This window comes from Brachycentrus maculatus, unplaced genomic scaffold, assembly GCF_059751285.1.
Source record: "Brachycentrus maculatus isolate JH-2025_06_01 unplaced genomic scaffold, ASM5975128v1 h1tg000267l, whole genome shotgun sequence".
In the NCBI taxonomy this organism is placed as follows: Eukaryota; Metazoa; Arthropoda; class Insecta; order Trichoptera; family Brachycentridae; genus Brachycentrus; species Brachycentrus maculatus.
In genome coordinates this window covers 1-21077 of record NW_028281018.1, presented here as the reverse complement: position 1 = coordinate 21077, position 21077 = coordinate 1, and the positions used below count along the sequence as shown (strand labels likewise).

Here is a 21077-nt window from a genome sequence, read left to right as displayed (position 1 = left end):
ATATTTCAGATCAAAGTGACGTATCTTATCAATGCGGTGTTTATTCATTTGGTTATGTTGGTGTCGTAAATATTTGTATTAAAATATATAACGTATTTATAGTTGGCAAACATGATATCGGGATTACACTCACTAACTTTAGAGAAATGTGTCTACGTGCATTCCGATTTTCTATGACCATTTGAGACAACTGTCAACCGAAGGATCGAGGCGTAATTTTGCGATTGATCGCTCGGTTTTTCAAGTTTATACTTATCGCCATTTATTATATTCGCGAAAAGAACTGCGAAGTTTTGCTTATCAAGAAATTCAACGTTATAAATAATTAACGGTAAATTAACATTCTATTGCACTATTATCACATAATCCGGATCGCGCAAAAAAGCCAATGTATTGTGTGATCGAACGAATAATCAATAGACCACTCCCCTCTTCGCAGCCTAACTATTTTGAGCGATGATAGTACTTAATGATAACATCGTATACCCAGTGTTACGGGTATTATTAGCTAATCATTAAAATTTGCGCGATATCGCTAAAGACCCAAGGAATCTTCGCCATTATGTTGTGTCAACAAACTGTTTTTATACTATCCGATGAGTTGCTTGATGTACAAATTATAAATGTATACCTACTCATTTTTTGAGCTGTGATGCTAATAAAAAAATGTATCGTGCGTTATCAGGAGAAAATACTACACATTTAAAAAAAAAAGTTGTAGCTATTTCACTTGTAAATTAAATTATTAATGTATGTTCTAAGTTTCCTCGGTATTATTTTCTTACTTTTTATACTGATTACTTGTTATCTTTATTTTAATAAATAAACATATTTACAAAATGAACTTTGATATTTTCCCATATATAAAGTGGGCGTTTTCAAGGATTTAACAGTATTTTAAGTGGGCTAAACACATTATTCATTCAGTAAAATTGAAACATATAAGTAAAAAATAATAAAATAAAAAGCTTTAAAAATGGAATAATCCATAAATGTGTAAATTGTATCGTAGATGGCCGATCAAGGGTTTCCAGCGCAACATACAACGACAACATCCACTAGTGCATCTGTAATTACCACGGTGCGATTTGATCCCAGCTATGTGAGGACCGTTCCGGGAATATTGAAGATGATACAAATAGTAAGAGCTAATGATTTATTTTCAAACTGTATAAAACAACTAAAAAGCTCCTCTTGATAAAATAAACTAGTGCAAGCTTATCTTCACATTGCACATTGATAGTCTATTCACTTTAAACTCTCATCCGCACCCAATGGTGCATAGGGAACTGCATCATATAAATGCTGTGTTATCTTGATTGTTAACACATAAGGAAAGGTGATTAGCCCTCCACTTCGGATACCAATCCAGAGTAATATTGAATAAATATTGAATAGGGAGAAAAAATCACTTGGTATATTTATTTTACCCCCCTCCCTATTGAACCTGGAACCTCCAGTGCGGTAGCCGCGTATGCTGACCATTACACTACGCAGGCGGACAACAGTACATGTGACATATATTTTTGTAACAAAATTCCTTGAAGAAATATAAATTTTTAAAAAATCTGTCTTGTAATATACATATGAGTCATTAATGACTCACCAAATAACATTTCGACTCATGACATGTTCATTTACTATGATTATTTAGTCATCTGAAAATAATTACACTCGGGCCTCGTATAACACGGTTATATTGTTAGCTAACTATTTAAATAGATAGTTTATATTAATATGTACTTTATTTTTTTAATAACAAACATATTATTTCATTAATTTATTTTACTTAACAGCGTTATAAAAAGCGTATATAATACATGTGTATACAAAAAATAAGCCACAATTTATACATTTGTGTTATATAAAACCGTGTTTTACGAGGACCAAGTGTATAATATGTTAACTTTTACTGGTCCTAAAATTGTATATTTTATTTTAAACTTTTTTTTTATTTATTCTAATTTTTATTTTCCAAAGTGATTTTTTTAGAAAGTATATTCATATAGGACTGAATTATAGGATTATATTTTTGATATTTTTATAGTGTTTGTATGTTTATAATAAAATTAGGCACGAATCACACCAATTGTCCCCACTTGTCATGGGCTGGTTAGTCATGCAAGTAATTGTAATCATGGGTGTGTCCAATCTTAAAAATAAATGATTTTTTCAGGTTTTAAACTTGCTGGGCTTTATTTGCATCGAGGTTTCCGCATTCAGCTACCATTCCAGGGGATCATGGTTCAACACCGTGTCCATGGGGGGGTTCTGGTTCACCGGAATCATGCTGGCGCTTTATTTGTTCCACGTGGTTGAAAAGTTTTACAAGGTTCCATGGCTGAAGATTGAGTTTGGATTTTGCGCCCTGTGGACGTTCTTCTATTTGTTAGCGGCGTCTCTGGCTGCCTCTTTCGGAGTAGAGGCTTTCTCGGCGGCGTCAGTAAGTTGCTATCTTTATTACATTTACTGGGAAAAGGGACCTGATATTATATTAGCTGAACGAATAAGTTTCCGCCGTTTGACAAACTTTGGATCCGCCAGTAAGTTATTAATAAGTTATGGTTAAAAAAGTCAGATGTATAATGGCATTATCGTAAAGCTGAGCATCTGTCAACAACGTAACCTTGAAATATAAGTGAATTTTTATATTTTAATATATTCTTTTTTGTTAAATGTAAAGTTTCCAGCAGAATAAACATCATTTGCGGGAACTTTTCATTTACATACTTCATTTATTTAAAGAAATCCGCAACTGAGGTATTGGGTTGCTTGTAGGGGCACATGGTTAGGGTGTTTTAAGTGAGAGAAATTGTCGCAAGTGGTTTCAAAAGGTGAATTTGACATTGAAGACAAAAACGTAGCGGAAACACTCAATTGGGATGTTTTACTCCACCGTATTTACCAAACATTGCCCCTTGCGACTACTACTTGTTCCGATCGATGGCATATGTGTCATGACCTGTCTGGGCATCACTTCGCATCATATGAAGATACTAAAAATGGGGCAAATCGAGGATATCCTCGAAAGATAAACCATTCATCCGACGCAATATCAGTATGCTGCCAGAAAGATCGAAAAAAGTAGTGACCAGCGATGGACAATTATTCTTATAAAAGATAATGTTCTGTTCCTTCACGACAAATCCCCAATTTTTGATTTAAAAAAATGTCGGAAACTTATTTGTGCACTTGTGTCGCGTTGTCCTTCTCTAGCTCCAAGTGAGCCGTCGTAGGTGTTGAATGAAAAGTATTGTATTCTTGATATTCAGAAAAATTTTGTTTTTAATTAAAATTTTATAAAAAAGCTTCTTTTTTATATACATTTACCAATAAAATATTACCATAGAAAAAAAATATATGCAGTTTTTTTTATTTTATTTGATTGTTTATTTTTCCTTTCAGTTCTTTGGTTTCTGTGCGATGATCGCATATGGTTATGACGCTTTCCTCAAGTTCCAGTCCCTCCGTGCCGGAAGACTCGAGCAGGGAGTGAAAGTAGTCAGTAAGGAGACCACCAGCCCTGTTGAAGCTCAGGGTTACTAGAGAAATACTGTCTCTCGTATTTCTTTCCTCAAATTCGTAATTTTTACGTTTCATATATTTTAAAAAGATGCTGTCAAATCTTCTAGTTTTAGAATTATGAAATAATGCTCTGTAAAAGTATTGTGCGTGTTATAGATCTGGCTGCGCTTATTATGTGCACAATTATTCACATCATTGCTGATACTACTTACTGCTATTACAAATATTTCTGTACCTTTATCATGGACTGAATATAAATAACTGTTTTTTGTTTATATTTTACGATTGTAATCACTGTTAATAAGGTTTTAAGAATATTAATTGTTGAATCGTGTTATTTGGAGAAGTAATTGAATGATATTGTAGTTTGAGTATACATATTTACTTATATTGCGCATTTAAGTACATGTTTTGTATAGTAATCACATCACATTTCATCTACTCCACCACAGTTTTTGCAATATAAAATTTGTTTATAATTTTTTCAGGTAGAGCTTCGTAACATTCCACTATTTAACATTATAAAAAAATATTATTTAATTTTTTTTTAAAGTCCTGGTTCAATTCAGCTTACAAACCAATCATTCATTGACATTATTACTTAAGCATGTACGTCCAAATTTTTCTTATTATATTTGTGGGTAAGGTTATTGTGGATACACCTCTATTATATATGTGTACTATAAATTATGTCACTATAAGGCAATCACTTGACAACGAGGACTAAAAATGAATATAATTTTCTAATAAAATCAGATAACAATCTTTGCGATGTTATTTTTTTTAAAACACATATTTTTTATATTGGTGTAATATTGCAACAACCTGTTTATTTTTAAAATTTAATTTACTGTAAGATAAAACTCGTATGATATCTAACAATAATACCTACTGATTTTATTATTATTAATACTACGTAGCCTTTTATTAAGTGAAAATATTTTTTTATAAGCAATGTACGCACCTGAATTAGGATAAGAGTAAATTAAAGAAATTATATTTTACATGAGTAAGCATTTTTAGAGATGCGTCATGAATATCAATGCATATACTCGTATATTATACAGTCTGTACGTAAAATATTTTGTTTGAATGTTTATTGAGAAATTAATTGTTAAAAAAGAAAATCTATAAACAGGTGTTTAAAAATAACATATCTGTATTAAAAATAACAAATCTTCAGAAATTATCAGGATTTAACACTGTGATAGTAGGAAAACACAGCTGCATATCTTTACTTCAGTAGTATTTTGAAGGATATACACATATGAAGAAGGCATTTTTACTAATATACAACATATTTAATGGAAAAATATTTTCGAGACCAAGTTTTATTACTAACTGCATAAATATTGAAATGCAATTGAATTTGTCAAGAGAAGAGTGAATCAAGAAATATGTAGTAGAATTGCAAATATTTAGACTGGATGATTGCAAGTGGTCCAGATTCTACATCTTCACAGATTAATGCAATTTTGATCATACCATTTTATTATAATTCAATAATCACCTTTTTACATATTTGAACGGAAATCTTGCTGATACCACTACACAGAGAATTTCTCAAATAAGGTTCAATTTGTAATTTATTAAATTGGGTAATAAAACCCCCGAGTAGGAATGTTGTAAACTTTTTGCTTAAGCTAAATTTAAGAATAGGAAATTACAAAAGTTCTTTGAAATGCTATATGATTCTTCATTGTTTTCATCTGCCAATGTCAATATTACAGATGTGCCATTGATGGGAAGATCAATAAGCATAAACATTGAATATGTTAGGTTAACCATGTTATACCCTTCCGACTAACTAGGATTCTACTGTGTGCATACAATTTAATTCAACATCAGATAAAAAAAGATTGGCAGGATAATTTTTCATTTATATACACCTACTAGCGAGAACATTGATTGAGTGTGTGCATATTCATTCGGTTACCATAATTGTTGCTTACTGTGTTTTTGGAAAGTGCCAAAGATCTGGTTGTTATGCTCAATTACTTGAAATATTGAAAAAGATGTGTCATTTTGTCATCATTCAAATTAAAATGTAATAGTAATAAATAAAGTAAGGGTTACCACTGACTGATGTCTTGTATGATTTAATTAAGCGATGACTGCATTAAAAACTCGTATATTTATACCTTAAATTATTATTCTTGCAGTAATCAGTTTACTTTATTGTAATGCATGTTAGTATGTATTGTTTTCAAGTTTTAGTTTTGTCTAAGTTTATTTTGAATGCTGTACGGGATTTGTTGAAAGTGTATTAGTATATGTACTGCCGAAGCGAGTACAAAAGTGTATTATATACCCATGTATATTACTATATACTTTTATTATATCAACTTGTTTTTGTACTGTTCATTGCCAAAAGATTTGACACAATAAATTAAACATACAGTATCATTTACTTAAATCAATATACTTACATATTTTAATGCATTTATTATAAAAAGTTTTTGGTTTCTACCATTTTGATTGGTAACATAACCACACAGTTTTGATCTTTTCAATTGTACACATATTTTAACACCTCAGAGAAATATGTACTGGCAAATCTTGAACTATTAGAGAAACTCTTTCTGTTTACACAAAATTAAAATATTAAATTAACTTTTTAAACTGGTAATGTACAATATTTGTAGGAGCTTCATGAAGCCATTTTTTTTATATTGGTTTAGTCTCATTATCCGTGGTAAATTATGGAACGTTATCCTCCAGTAGTACTGAGGGGTATTAAACGAAGACAGAAATTTAAACCATATTTTATAACACAAATATGTACTTATGCTTCTGTTTATTCATATGTATGCAATATATGGACCCCTTCTACATATACATAAAGTTATATATAAAATTTGAGAAGGTAAAAATATACATTTTACTTTAAAATTGTATGGAGTGCTTGTTTATATAGATGTATGAAAGAAACTTCAACTCATCTATAAATACAATAATGCTGTTAAAAGTTGCTTTATAAATTTTAAAACTTAATATTTTGCCTTGTTTGACAACGATACTGCATATTTATGTATTGTAAACTTTTTACCAGTATGTATTTGGAATCCATCTATATCTAAATGTTTTACTATGATCGATATTTTCTTAATGATATTTACTAAATGTTATATGTATACATTATATCTGCATGGCATGTGTTTTATTATACGATGCATTTAAAAAAAATAAACCTTTTACTTAAGTCTTCAAGTATTTTTTTTTCTTCCAAGAGATTGATTGGTCAGGACGTTAACTATATTGTTTTGTTTCTAAAAATGTTAGCCTCAAATATCTGGTACAAAGTATGATTCAAATTTGTCAGGGACCTGGAAAGGAGTGTATGACGGTCCTTTATTTCAATCTTCAATCCTTTAAAATTATGCAAGAATTTCCTTGGTTAAAGTTCGGGATAAGTAAATGCTTTTGTTTACTGTGCATTTATGAAATATGTTGCCCTCATAACAATATTTGAAGCACTGACACTGATTTTTCGCATTATCCCTCATGTGTTGCTAAAAGCCCATTATTGACAATGTATGTACATACTCGGGTAACAATTTTCGTACATCCCTTCACCTCTAATATATACCCAATCTGCAAACAATAACAAAGCTTTTCATATTTAATCACTGTATCGTTAGGTGTGGATAGGGGAAAGACATAAGAAAGTAAAGCAAGGAAGTATGTATTATTTATTTTAATTAATTCACATTAAAAATAAGTTCATTCGTATTACTTAAACAATTATCGTCGTTTTGAAGCAGGACCATTCTCAAATCCACCCTTCCGCTTTCGGTTATAATGCTGTTTACCACCGCCTCCTTTGTTTTTGTGTTGCTTTTGTCTTCTCTTCATAAGTTCTCCAGCCATCTCATCTAAGAACTTTTGTTCTTCTTCACCTTGTAACAAGGAGCATTCCATATCAATGTCTTCTACCTTCATTTTTGAGTCTGTGCATTTCTCAAACACATCCTTCGCAGTGTTCTCAACCTGAAGTCTCACCCAAGCCTTTCCATCTTCAATTTTTATGAAAGCAACATTCCCACCTGCAAAGTTAAGCATTATTTATAAATTAGTCAATAAATAAAGACAAACGTTTCAAGCAATGATTTATGGTTCACATGTCAAAAAACATGGTGTTAATTGTAATTTTTGTCATTATTCAAAATGTGAATACATGTCAAAATATTTTCGTATTATAATTTAAGATTCTTAAGAAGTGCTAAAATCCTCCAATAATTTGTATTTTACACAACAGGAAACATTAACAATTTTAAAATTTACCCAAAGCAGTTACGGCTTCCTTAATAGTGTCTCTTGTAGTTTTTTCTGGAACATCAGACAACATCAAAACAGTTCCTGTTGGTAATTTAATCGCTTGTTTTTCTTGTTCCTGAAATAAAAAAAAAACAATGGTTATCACTACTCGTGGTATTTTTGTTTTGAAAAATATTTATTTAACAAGTTGAATGTTAAAATGTTTCGAAGATATGGGAGCATGCTGTTCCGATAATTAATAATGCTTACTTCTTTTTGTTGTTTTTTCTCTTTTTTAGCAGCTTGTTTTTTATACCTCTCATCACTTTCTGCTCGTTTTTCCTCTAAATACTTGCTCTGCCACTTCCTCATCAATTCCATATCTCGAAACTTAACCGAAGGATCCTTGAGGAACTGTTCGGCCTGCTCGGCAGTCTTGAATGTTGCGAAGATGGATCCTTTGAGGTTCCATTTTTTTGTCGTTCTATCGAGATAGCGCCTTAAGATTACACCCTCGGGAGTAATATATGACTTGAAGAAGTCCAAGCATGTGTCAATTGTCATAGTGTCTTTTGGAAAACCTTTGACATATATAGTTCTAGCCATCAATTCCTTTCTTCTTTCCTCATTCAATTCTGGAAGAGGGTAGTTGGAAGACCGTCGAATTTTTGTCTTATCCTCGCTGACCTAAAATATATGTTGACAATATTACAATTTCTCCAATATGAATATTATCTGATGAATTCTGCCATAAACTTTTTAAATGAAAATATATTACTGATGTGGGTTTAAAAAACAGGAAATTAATTATGATCAGATATTTCTAAATTTTATAATAAATAAATAAAAAGCATTCTGGCTTATTCAAATATATTTAAAAGCTGTTTGTAAATACATAGAAGTACTTGGATATCATATTAACTCTTTAGATTTACGAATTATATTTTATGTTTAATGATTTGTTTTGGTAAATGGAAACAAAAATTTGAGCACCACACTAATTTAGTATGGAAAGCTAGATTTTAGCTCCCAGTAAGTGTGATACAGGTGAGAGAATCTGTTGAAATATTTTTTTTAATGAATTTTTAATTATAAAGAGTCGGGATGTGGTCCAGCGGTTAGCGTCGTGAACTCCGAGTCAGAGGCTCTAACTTCCACCACAAACCCTTAGGCTTCTTTAAAAAAATAGTGTTGAACTTAATTATATGTAGATATCAAAAAAACGGATGAATTTTTGCTATGAAAAATAAAAAAGGTTTTTTTAAAAATACAACTGGTAGAAAATTGAACCCAAGAGAAATATTTATAAGTTGAGTTACCTCCATCAATTGGCTTTCTGACTTAGCAAGAGCTCCAATGAGAACTTCAGGATCCTTGGTTAAACTAGAAAGCCTTTTGAAGTTAAACATTGTAGTCAGAGGAATCCAGCCTTCATCTAACTGTATCTGTTCCTTCAGAAATTTGTCCCTCGGAAGGTTCATGTCGCCTGTAAAGTATTTCAGATCATATATACATACTTACATATACACAAACATTTGTAAATTTTGAATTCCCTTTATATTTTAAACAGTCTGAAAAATCAATTATTATTCCGTCATAATTTTTATTTTTAGCCTTGTTTGAAAACAAGAATAAACATGACATGAAATTTTATTTACTGAAATAACAAGAAACCGATCAGTAAGTTGGATGTTTAATGAAAAAAACTCCTCGAATTTAAATGTATCCAATAATAATTATATTAAAAAATTGTACGATTTTTTGCAAGAAAAGTTGATAACCGTGGCTACAGTGACGGTTCAGAGAAACAAAGCAGAGCAATGACTTCTAATTAGTTTCTAAGTTTTGTTTTTATTATTATCACGCCCAAAAAAAAATTTTAAGGAATAGATTGAAAACAAAGATATAAAATTTGAGGAACAGAAACATAATATTAACATTCAAATGCAATGCACCTTGTTTTCAATGATGCTATTTTTTTATTATTTTGTTATTAGCAATTTGAAATGGCAAACAACTATTTGAGGACTGCGGAAAGTTATGCATACTCCTCAGTTGCGACGTCATTTTGGCGGCAATTTAAACATTGCATTTTTAAAAAATAATTCATATTGCCCTTTTTCTTTGTGGATTTCAATAAGAATGATACCGATTATTTTAAGATTCGCGGAAATTTAATTGCCATTACAAAAGTGACTCATACTATACATTCAAATCAAATTCATACCAAAATAGTATTCAACTTGACGGATGATGCTTGCGTCAAGTTCGGTAACGCCATTCTCTTCATTCGCGACGGTTTCTGGAATTTCCTTGCCATTAGTTTTGTTATCCTCTTCTGGAATTTTAGTAGGGTTATCTGCGGCGGATTCGACTTGTGTTTCTCCTTTATCTGCGGCCATTTTCACTAATAACCTGAAACAAGTTTAGAATAAAGCATTCCATGTAAAATAACGAGAAATCAAGGTGTACAAGTACACGCTTTATTTTACTAGGCATATTCACTCAATGAAGCGAAACTGACATCAATCGATACTATAATATAAATAACAGCTACTACACAACTGCCCACATGTATTTTCCGGGCGGGCTTCATAGGCTATTAACCTACTGAAAGAAACAGTAGTTTATAATTCCGTATCGTAAATATAATGTTATTTGAATACGAATAACATGTATTAACAAAACACAATTACCGGCTTAAACAAATCAGGAAATACAGAAAACACGTGCCAAAACGCCAACGTCAATTTTATTAAAGATAAAGATAGATAGGCATAGACAAACACGTTTATAAAAATCTATTTAATATGTGGGTAAGTTCTTGCTTACCTATCTATTTTTTTAAAATTTGATTACAAATAAATTATTTTATTTTACTTTAGGCTTGAGACATGTGAATAGATTAGAAATATGTTTTTTTTTTTTTACAATTTACACAGTCTGAGTTAAGTCGTTCATATCGATTATCAAGTTTTAATAGAAACTATTTTTTGCAAAATTGTTTTTACGACGTGGTGATCACGGACTCCAAAAACTTTTATTGGTCCTATATAAACTTAAAAATTTAAATGATTTTTTTCCACCCCAGCGAGACATTTTAGAGCGAAGTCATATACGAAACTCTACTACGAAATTGATTATAACTAGTATGCTCGTAATAAGCAAACTAGTTCAAACGTGCTCAAAACACACCCCCTTCCGCCCGCGCTAGAAGTAGCATGCCCGAAAATCAAACGACTGTCAAATTTTGAGCATGCTCAAAATGAGCATACTTATTTTTAGCGAAGTACGTACACACGTGCTACTAAGTAGCACTTGCTCAAATGAAGAATGATCATTTGCTCAAATATAGCGTGTGTATCTAGACATTTACTATTCATGTTCAATATGGTTATAATTTCATATAGGCATATAAGTATAATCAAATATATTTATCACGGCAGTTCGGCTGTCCAAACTCAAAACACAGTAAAGGATATTTTTTTGTAGTACGTTTTACAAAAAAAACGTACTACAAAAAAATGTCCCTTACTGTGTTTTAAGTTTGAACAGCCGAGTTGTTGGGCTAGGCATTAGCTGTATATTTATTGTCTATGATATACTAGTAATTCGTCAAGTGTCATTTTTTTAAATCAAAATGTCATAAGCACGTTTTCTTTTGCATTAAAGTTTGACGCGTTTATGCTCTGTAATTAAGTCATTATAAATATTACAAATCCAGAGAGCGTTAATTTGTACCGACCCTATGGATTATCCTCGAAGGCAGCAATGGTTCAAGAAACTTGAAGAGTATTATTTATGATTTAAATCATCACTATTTTCTTGATTTTACTGATTTCACTTCTATTGTACGTGAAAAAAGTACGTATTTCACGAGGCAAACATGGGAATCCAGGGGCTTACAACATTTATCGCTAGAAATTCAGAACGTTCTTTGGAAATCTATCATTTGCACGATCAGTGCATCGTTATAGATGGGAATAGTTTGGCTGTTCAACTATATCAAAATTCTAAATGTAATCCGGCTTTTGGGGGAGACTATGATGTTTATGCGCAATCTATTAAAAAATTCTTCGGGTCGCTATCCAAGTGCAAGGTTACTCCTTATGTCATCTTCGATGGAGGCTATGAAGACAAGAAGATGAAAACTGTCCTTAAGAGATTTAGATGTAGGATTGTAGACGCATCTCTTCTCAACCCCAAGAATCAGTCGCAGTATCTCGTGTTTCCTCTGATGATGAAAGATGTTTTTGTGGAGGTGTTGCTATTTTTAAACATCGCATACACATTTTGTGAATTTGAAGCGGACCATGAGATCGCAGCTGTGGCAAGATTTCTCCGGTGCCCTGTTTTAAGTTACGATTCAGATTTTTTTGTTTACAATGTCACTTACATTCCATTTCCATCACTCACATTAAAACCATCTATTGTTAAAACTACCGAAGGCGTGCGATATGCTATGAAATGTAAGATATATAAAGTAGAAAACTTTTTGAAACTCTTTCCTGGAGTTAATGATGACATTTTACCGTTGATCGCAACGTTACTCGGGAATGATTATGTCAAAAGGAGTGTATTTTCCAAATTCTATAGTAATTTGAAGCAAACCAAATCGAAGAAGTTAAATGAAGGACAATGTCGTATTATTGCTGTACTCGAGTGGCTGCAGAATGAATCATTTGACTCAGCTGTAGAAAAAGTAATTAGTCACTTTAAAATATCTGAACGTAAGAAAATTCAGCATTTCATACAAGTCTCTTGTTCTAATTACACTAGGACACAGTGTACTTCGTTAAAGGATTTAGGGATTCCAGATTCCTTAGAAGGTTCCTCACTGGAAAATACATCTCAGAACGATGACTCAAAGAAGTGGCTTTTTGATATTCTTAAAAGGGGAAAAATTTCTCCTCGGTTTTATGATCTCATTCACAAATCTTTTTATATAGCTATGCCCCAACCGGAAGATTTTTCTATGAACGATTCAAATTTATCATCTTTATCTATACTGAGATTATCTTTTGATATCATGTCAAATTTTGATAAAAGGCAAATGACTTTAGAGTGCCGGCGTCTCATGAACCATAAAACTAGAATCATTAACTATATCGATTCTATACCAGATGAAATTATTAGTAAATGGGTTATTAGAAATAAATCACCAGGATATCCGATTTTCATATATTTTTTAGAAAAGACTATAGAAAAATCTACTTTGACAGAAATAAAAAAATTACCAAACAATTTACAAATGCCAATCCTTTCTCTATTGTGGATGTTGAAATCTGTAAATGATAATATACATATTCCCAACGAGTCCCACATATATTCCCTTATTTTGTGTTTTATAAGTATGTCTATAGTAAAAATCAAAATTGGGGGTGTCTATAATAGTTACGAGTTTGATTCAACTTTCGGTAATGAGCTAAAGGGTTGGTTTGAGCGAAGTAAGGAACGACAGTACAATGTTGTTGATGGTTTTGAAGGATTATGGGAAAACAATATTTGTTACGAAGATTGTATGACTGCTGCTAGCAAACTACTTAAGTATTTCGAAGTGGATAATAAAGTAGTGGAATTTCCCAAAATGTTTAAAAGACAGTATTTACATTTTTTTGCGCAGTTTCAGTGTTGTTTTCAGCAGCTTTCCTATTTAAACATTCTGACATCAGAATATTATAGTCCGTGTACCATTAGTGAAATATATAATGGGACTTTCCTGTATAATATGTATTCAAATCTGAAGCGCAGAGATAACCCAGGTTCATATGTTCATCAGTTGATCGAGCATTCTCCAACAGTACTGAATTATATTATATTTTTATCAAAATTTTTTGGTTTAAATAGTTGCCGACAATCTCAAAACAATTGCTCTAATAATGTTTATAAAACAAATAAAAAATTAAAGAAAAATATTAATAATACAGATGAACCTGAAGATGAAACAAACGATGTTTTAGTTTTATCTGAAGAAGAAACTGATATACAAGATATGAATAATAGATTTAATATTCTAAGATTAGGAAATGTTTAAAACTTTATATTGATTAAAAATATGTAAATATTAAACTATCCATATATTATATATCCCAGTAAATAAATATATTTTTTGCATTATTATACTATTTCTTTTATTTCTTTATTCATTTTATACATACATACTTAGATTGTCCTCATATTTATTAAAAGAAGATGAAAAGTAGTATATACAAGTAAAATTTATGAAAATAAGGTAATATAAATGTTAATAGATAACATGCATTTATGAGTTTTCAAGAAGGGTTTTAATTTTACAGAAACTAGCATGCTGGAATTAAACTAAAATCTTATTTGAATATGTTTTGTATATTTTAGAATACACGTATATTGTAGCTATACCATTTGCCATTCGGTGTATTCTCACTAATATATACAGTGGAATAATGAGCACCAGTGTTGCCATATATACAGATTTATCTGTATCAATACAGATTTTAGGCTGCCGTTACAGTTGACAGATTTTACTCTAGTTTTATACAGATTTTTGGAATTGAACATGCCTCGTTTTTTTTATAGAAGGAGCCAAACAAATAAAGACCCGTTACAATTTTGACAGCCAAATTATAAAAATATTAGATTTTCTTAATCCTATTATTATTCGCCGAAGTATAGCATCATTGAATCACGTTGTACAAGTTTTTCCTAACACAATCCAACAAGAAAAATCGTCCCACGCCGAAAGAATACTCTTTTGTATATAGAAATAAATATATATAAATATATATATATATATATATATATATATATATATATATATATATATATATATATATATATATATATATATATATATATATATATATATATATATATATATATATATATATATATATATATATATATATATATATATATATATATATATATATATATATATATATATATATATATCGTATTTTAAATTGATTTCTATGGGGAAAATGTTTCGGTAAACGAGTACGATTATGCTCGTTGTAAGAGGTTCCACTGTATATATCTCTCAGACTAGCGATTGCCTAATCTAACTACACGTAACAAAGTGATGAATATAAGGTCTTTGGGTCGATTGAGAAGTTTATAATACCCACCTAAACCATTTACACATACATCTATTAAAGAAAAGAAAAGGGTTACCGAAAGGTAAGGAGTTCATAAAAATATTTTCTCAATACATATTTAATTTTTTAAAATTTATCCTTCAAAAAAGTCAGGCGTAAATGGCGTGCGGCTCCTAGCATTACCGAACGTGACTAAATTCTGTGATTGAGAGTATGGCCTTAAACACGGGTTGAGTAAGTGGTGTCTAGTGATCCTTAGTAAGGAGTAGGTAAATAATACCATATATAAAACACATTTGGTAGTTTCCAGTCCCCGTGCTCCTAGGGGCGCCATGTTGTTCACGATGTGTATGTAGATTCATCTTCACTTGAAATACGGGTAAATATTTGTGTTTACGTTTTTAGGCTCTTATGACGATTAATCAAATGTTATGGGTAACAAAACAGAAGTTTACTAACCCCTTTGCATTAAAAAACGTTATTAATATTAAAATTGTATTTTTAAACCAGTTATTACAAGGTGCGATTTTATTGTATCGGTAAGAAAGAGGTTCCTAACTCCATATTTTCGTACAATATTTTAAGTTTGTTTGTGAATCTCAAAACAAGCTCAATGATCAATTAATCCCGCAGGAGTAAGGTGTGTTTTTTGTTTGTAGATCTCTTCTTCCAACGCGTCCGTGAAGCGCATAATTTACCTTCTGAGTATGGATATTGATGTTTTCCGATTGATAGTGAAAGTATTTTCCTTTGAGTGTTCGCTGACTGCAATTCGCTTTAGCGCTACGAATGTAGTATGTGTTTTGCGCTAGCCGAACGTAGTTCTGTCCGTATCTGATTAAATACGGTCGAACTCGGCATTATAAAACATATTTCGATATCGGTCGTTTCACTCGCGGTTGAATAATTTGTAATCGGTCGAGTACTTGATAAGCGTGGACGGAAGAATGTTATTGAATTATACGGTTGATCAGTGATTTAAACATAGCGGTTTTTCTCTTTATCTGCGAAAATGTTTTTTACGATTATTGTGGTGTTATTAACCCTAGTCGGCATCCTGGCTGTTCTATGGAAATTGGGAGATTCACTATGGTCTATTGTGCAAGTTGTGACGTCAGTTCTAACCCCATTTTTCCAGCCGGGAACAGACCAGGGTTTGTCTACGAAATTTGGACCATGGGCGGGTAAGGAACTTTTTTCTGAATATAAAAAAATATTTTCTTGGGAAATATTCATTTGTGATTTTATGAGTGTGATTTAAAGAATATAAATCAAAAGACGGACGTCAATCAAGTTAGTAAATATTTTTAAATATATATATATATATATATATATATATATATATATATATATATATATATATATATATATATATATATATATATATATATATATATATATATATATATATATATATATATATATATATATATATATATATATATATATATATATATATATATATATATATATATATATATATATATATATATATATATATAAATATATATATATATATATATATATAAATATAAATATAAATATATATATATATATATATATATATATATATATATATATATATATATATATATATATATATACATATATAAATATATATAACTAATTATTTTTATTGCTTAATTTAACCTCTTGACATCGGCGGTCGTAAACAAACGAATTTTAATTATTTTACATTTCATTGAAAATTTATGCAACAGAGTTGTTTTACATTATTGTATTATTTAAGCACATAAATAAAATAATGTCTGTATGCATAAAATATATTAACAACGATCCATTGGTGTTGAATCTAATATTTGTGAAATACAAATTGCTGATAAAAATTTAAAACATTTAAAAATAAGTTCAATCAAGCGTTTATTATTTTTCCAGTTTTCCTAAAACACCTCAATACCAATTTGAGCATAATGTGTAGGAAGACCTTTACTGAAGGCCAGGTATACCAATTTGTTAGTCGAATTGAATTTAAAAAAGAACCAGCGATACATATCTAAGCACCTAAAATTTATCATTTCAAAATAGCCACGTAAAAATTTAACCTCTAACAGCCTTGTTATACCGAGGCTAACTTCATTTTTCTTACAACTCAATCCTTGTGAACCACAGAGTAAATATTATTATTAATTCAATTATTTAATTAGTTTCTTCCTAGTTTAGTTTAAAGTACAAACTTCTTGAAAACAGGAAATTTGGTTTATAAACAATTTAAATTAGTTTAAAAAAATTCATTCGAGAAAAAGGAAAAAAAGACAACATTGACTAGAACACTCGGGGTTGGATTTGCTGACCAGCTGTCCCTTGAACTTGTTTTTACCCTGTTAGTATGGTAATGCTGAAAAGCTGGTTCTTATTTTAAAATCATTCAATAATAGATAATATATTTTTATATTCACAAAATTACACTTATAAGAACGAACAAATATTTAATACATATCGCTCACTTCTTTCAAGAACGTCATAAAAAAAAGATTTTTCAGAAGAACGTTTTAAAAGTTTAAAAATGTAATACAATGTATTAAAAATAAATATCAAGCCACTTTTTGAACTTTTTACTGTGCAACAGATATTATTAGGTAAAACCTGAAGGTTTTTTCTCCATTTGAAAAATATTTAGTATATTTAAAATATAATTTAACAATACCTTTTTTTTCAAAATGGAAAAACAACACTTTCTGCCCTCTAGCGGGTAAATATTAAGTTAAAAGTATGCCTAGTTAGCTGGGATATAAATAGTACATCATCTGGGCATTCCGAAAACATGCACAACTGAAAATTGACGATTTTTGATTTATGACGTTCTTGAAAGGAGTGAGCGATATGTAACCTATATTTTTTTAAAAAGAGAACAAACGATTACAATATTTTTATATGTTTGCTACTTTATGATAGATACAGTAATAAACGAATCAGAAAAAACAACAAATGAAACAAACAAAAAAATACGTTAAAAAATATAAACTAAGTAAAAGCATCTACGTACTGTAACAGTAGTAAAAACTTTTTTCATTATAAAATTGATTGATAAATGTTATTTAATTAAGAACAAAGTATCCTATGGTAGATAGGAAATAATGTGACCACTGCTTGACTAAGAGTGAAAACTTTTTACCCAGTGCCTCTCCAAAAAAGACTACGCTTTTATACTTGGAGAGGGACTTGTTGTTTTTTTTTAACTTAGACTATATGGTTAAAATGTTAACGCCTGTATGAAGTGATGTAATTTTTTTTTCCGACATTGAAATGTCTGAAATTTCCCAGCGATCGTGATTGATGAATTTACAATTTGATTAGGTAATATACATACCATAGCAATTAAATAACAAAATACACTTCAGGTTTTTTTTACTTTTCTAATAATATTATGTAAGTGACGAGAATTGAGAGAGTTGCGAACTAAAAGAATGCGGAGTTATCTTGGTTGTAAATTGCATGAAGACTCAGTGATCAATCTTGTTCTTTAGGTTTTAGTCCATTTATTTTAAATATAGTTTTATTTACTCTCTCTCTTTCTCTCTCCCTTTAACACACACACATATTAACATATATATACATATATATATATATATATATATATATATATATATATATATATATATATATAATATATATATATATATATATATATATATATATATGTATATATATATATATATATATATATATATATATATATATATATATATATATATATATATATATATATATATATATATATATAAATATATATACATATATATATATATATATATATATATATATATATATATATATATATATATATATATATATATTTATATATTTATATATATATATATATATATATAAATATATATATATATATATATATATATATATATATATATATATATATATATATATATATATATATATATATATATATATATATATATATATATATATATATATATATATATATATATATATATATATATATATATATATATATATATATATATATATATATATATATATATATATATATATTTATAACTATATATATATATATATATGTATATATATATATATATATATATATAATATATATATATATATATATATATATATATATATATATATATATATATATATATATAAATATATATACATATATATATATATATATATATATATATATATATATATATATATATATATATATATATATATATATATATATATATATATATATTTATATATTTATATATATATATATATATATATATATATATATATATAAATATATATATATATATATATATATATATATAAATATATATATATATATATATATTATATATATATATATATATATATATATATATATATATATAATATATATATATATATATATATATATATATATATATATATATATATATATATATATATATATATATATATATATATATATATATATATATATATATATATATATATATATATATATATATATATATATATATTTATATATATATATATATATATATATATATATATATATATATATATATATATATATATATATATATATATATATACACATATTAAATGTTTATGTATATTTATTTATAAAAAAAATGTCTACTGAAATTTGAGAAAATAAATACAATGTATTTTTTCATATTTGAAATGTGACTATTTTTATCGTTCATTGTGATTGATGTCCACTTGTGACTAAATCAACTTTGCATGTTAATGCTAATTTACCTGCGAATTAAATTTTATTTTCAATACAATTATTTTCGCTTGTATAAATCTATAAAGGTATATTAGGAGTAATTAAATGAAATCATTGTATTATACAGGCCAATACACATTTTGGTGCCCGCGATTTTTCAACCGTTCCTGGTTATTTTTTGAGTGCAGAATCCGAAATAGTCCCCAGAATTTGAGATATGCCACATTTAACATTTTTTTAATATTTTAAACTTCTGTACTTTTCCCGTTATAACTATGTATTACTATTGCCAGATAAAAAAAACACTTCGATATTAGTATTTATTACAAATTTTACATACTTAAGTCACATATCACTTTTTCCTTTTAAATGATTTTCTATCATGGAGTTTAGTAGGGTAGTTTCGCTAAAGACTCCAACAGTTGTCGGCCATCATGTAGAAATCCCATCGTCTTTGATGTCAATCTTCCAAAGTTTTAATGTCCTGATGGAATCTTTCCCCCTGTTCTTCACTAAAATCACCCAAGTTTTCTGAAAAGCGATCTGTGGTGCTGTGGACTTTTATGCTTACAACCGAGAATTTAAACATTTGAGAGCATATTTTCCAATAATCGAACTTAATTACGGAATGTCGTGAGATGGATCATATATCTATGACTTCTAAAAATTTGAGCATTGTAGTTTTCAATCACGGTATATCTTACACGTGTGTAAAGTTATCGCCTAACCAGCCTATGCAGGTTGTAACCCCTGTAAATGCCTAGACTTCCATATTATTCTTCATCTATGTTGAAATGTCAAAAATAATACAGTGCGAACCTCTCATAACGAGCATAATTCGTTCCAGAATCTTATTCGTTAAGCGAAACGTTTTTTGTTTTGACTTGCGCGGAAGTCCTGGCTCACAAGTTAATGTCGTGAAAAGGGGACTTACCCTTTTTCTGTAACTCGTTATGCGACCAACTTTTTAAAACTTTTTTTGCTCGCTATGCGAATTACTCGTTATGAGAGGTGCTCGCTATGAGAGGTTCCACTGTATATTATATTTAGAATACCAAAGGGCAATTCGGCGACCTTGACCCTTTTTTAGTGTAAGGGGGCAAGTCTCCGGCAATCGCTAGGGGGCACTGGTTAAACTTCACCAAAAATAAAAGCGAAAGAACTTGCTAATGTCATAACATAATCGGAACAATTTACTTTCGCTCACAGTTCGAGTTCAATTCATGTTATGTTATATAAAATACCAGTTCCGAGTGTCGTTCTTGAAAGTAAGAGTGCAAATGTTACTGCAGCCGATGAAATACTTTATTGATGTTGTTGTCATTATTTTTTCCATATCGTGTTTTTCTGAATCCGCATATTACATACGTACAGGGCTTTTTTCCATGTGCGTTTGTGCACTACATGGATTTTTACTGTCCGACAATCCGGTTTCTTAAAATAAAAGCGACTACGAAAGTTTAGCGTGATCAAATTTACGCGCACCGTGATCACAC

General features: G+C 29.2%; 3 protein-coding genes across 4 annotated transcripts; 2 read left to right on the top strand and 1 right to left on the bottom strand.

The window, feature by feature from the left end:
• Positions 1-183: 183 nt before the first annotated feature.
• LOC148305621 (plasmolipin-like) lies at positions 184-6730 on the top strand. The gene is made up of 4 exons (XM_088266415.1): positions 184-331; positions 1013-1141; positions 2177-2443; positions 3406-6730. The coding sequence occupies exons 2-4, from the start codon at positions 1013-1015 to the stop codon at positions 3544-3546; spliced, it is 537 nt and encodes a 178-aa protein (XP_088122541.1). The 5' UTR covers positions 184-331; the 3' UTR covers positions 3547-6730.
• A 473-nt stretch (positions 6731-7203) lies between these two features.
• Positions 7204-10545, bottom strand: La (La autoantigen-like). 2 transcript variants are annotated; one of them, XM_088266413.1, is made up of 6 exons: positions 10394-10545; positions 10010-10197; positions 9102-9268; positions 8053-8469; positions 7810-7918; positions 7204-7571 (listed from the first exon to the last, which is right to left on the bottom strand). In XM_088266413.1, the coding sequence occupies exons 2-6, from the start codon at positions 10182-10184 to the stop codon at positions 7270-7272; spliced, it is 1170 nt and encodes a 389-aa protein (XP_088122539.1). In that variant the 5' UTR covers positions 10185-10197; positions 10394-10545; the 3' UTR covers positions 7204-7269. The 2 variants fall into 2 exon arrangements, with proteins under 2 accessions (XP_088122539.1, XP_088122538.1); XM_088266412.1 differs by having other exon boundaries at positions 10479-10545.
• Positions 10546-11368: 823 nt separating this feature from the next.
• Positions 11369-13869, top strand: LOC148305619 (protein asteroid-like). Its single transcript, XM_088266396.1, has one exon. The coding sequence runs from the start codon at positions 11669-11671 to the stop codon at positions 13814-13816; it is 2148 nt and encodes a 715-aa protein (XP_088122522.1). The 5' UTR covers positions 11369-11668; the 3' UTR covers positions 13817-13869.
• Positions 13870-21077: the final 7208 nt, after the last annotated feature.

Coding starts and splice junctions, on each gene's coding strand:
- LOC148305621 (XM_088266415.1), top strand. CDS start 1,013: ATGGCCGATCAAGGGTTTCCAGCGCAACATACAACGACAACATCCACT. Junction 1,142..2,176: donor TATTGAAGATGATACAAATA/GTAAGAGCTAAT, acceptor TGATTTTTTCAG/GTTTTAAACTTGCTGGGCTT. Junction 2,444..3,405: donor AGGCTTTCTCGGCGGCGTCA/GTAAGTTGCTAT, acceptor TTTTCCTTTCAG/TTCTTTGGTTTCTGTGCGAT.
- La (XM_088266413.1), bottom strand. CDS start 10,184: ATGGCCGCAGATAAAGGAGAAACACAAGTCGAATCCGCCGCAGATAAC. Junction 7,919..8,052: donor AGAAAAAACAACAAAAAGAA/GTAAGCATTATT, acceptor TTTTTATTTCAG/GAACAAGAAAAACAAGCGAT. Junction 7,572..7,809: donor GGAAGCCGTAACTGCTTTGG/GTAAATTTTAAA, acceptor TTAACTTTGCAG/GTGGGAATGTTGCTTTCATA.
- LOC148305619 (XM_088266396.1), top strand. CDS start 11,669: ATGGGAATCCAGGGGCTTACAACATTTATCGCTAGAAATTCAGAACGT.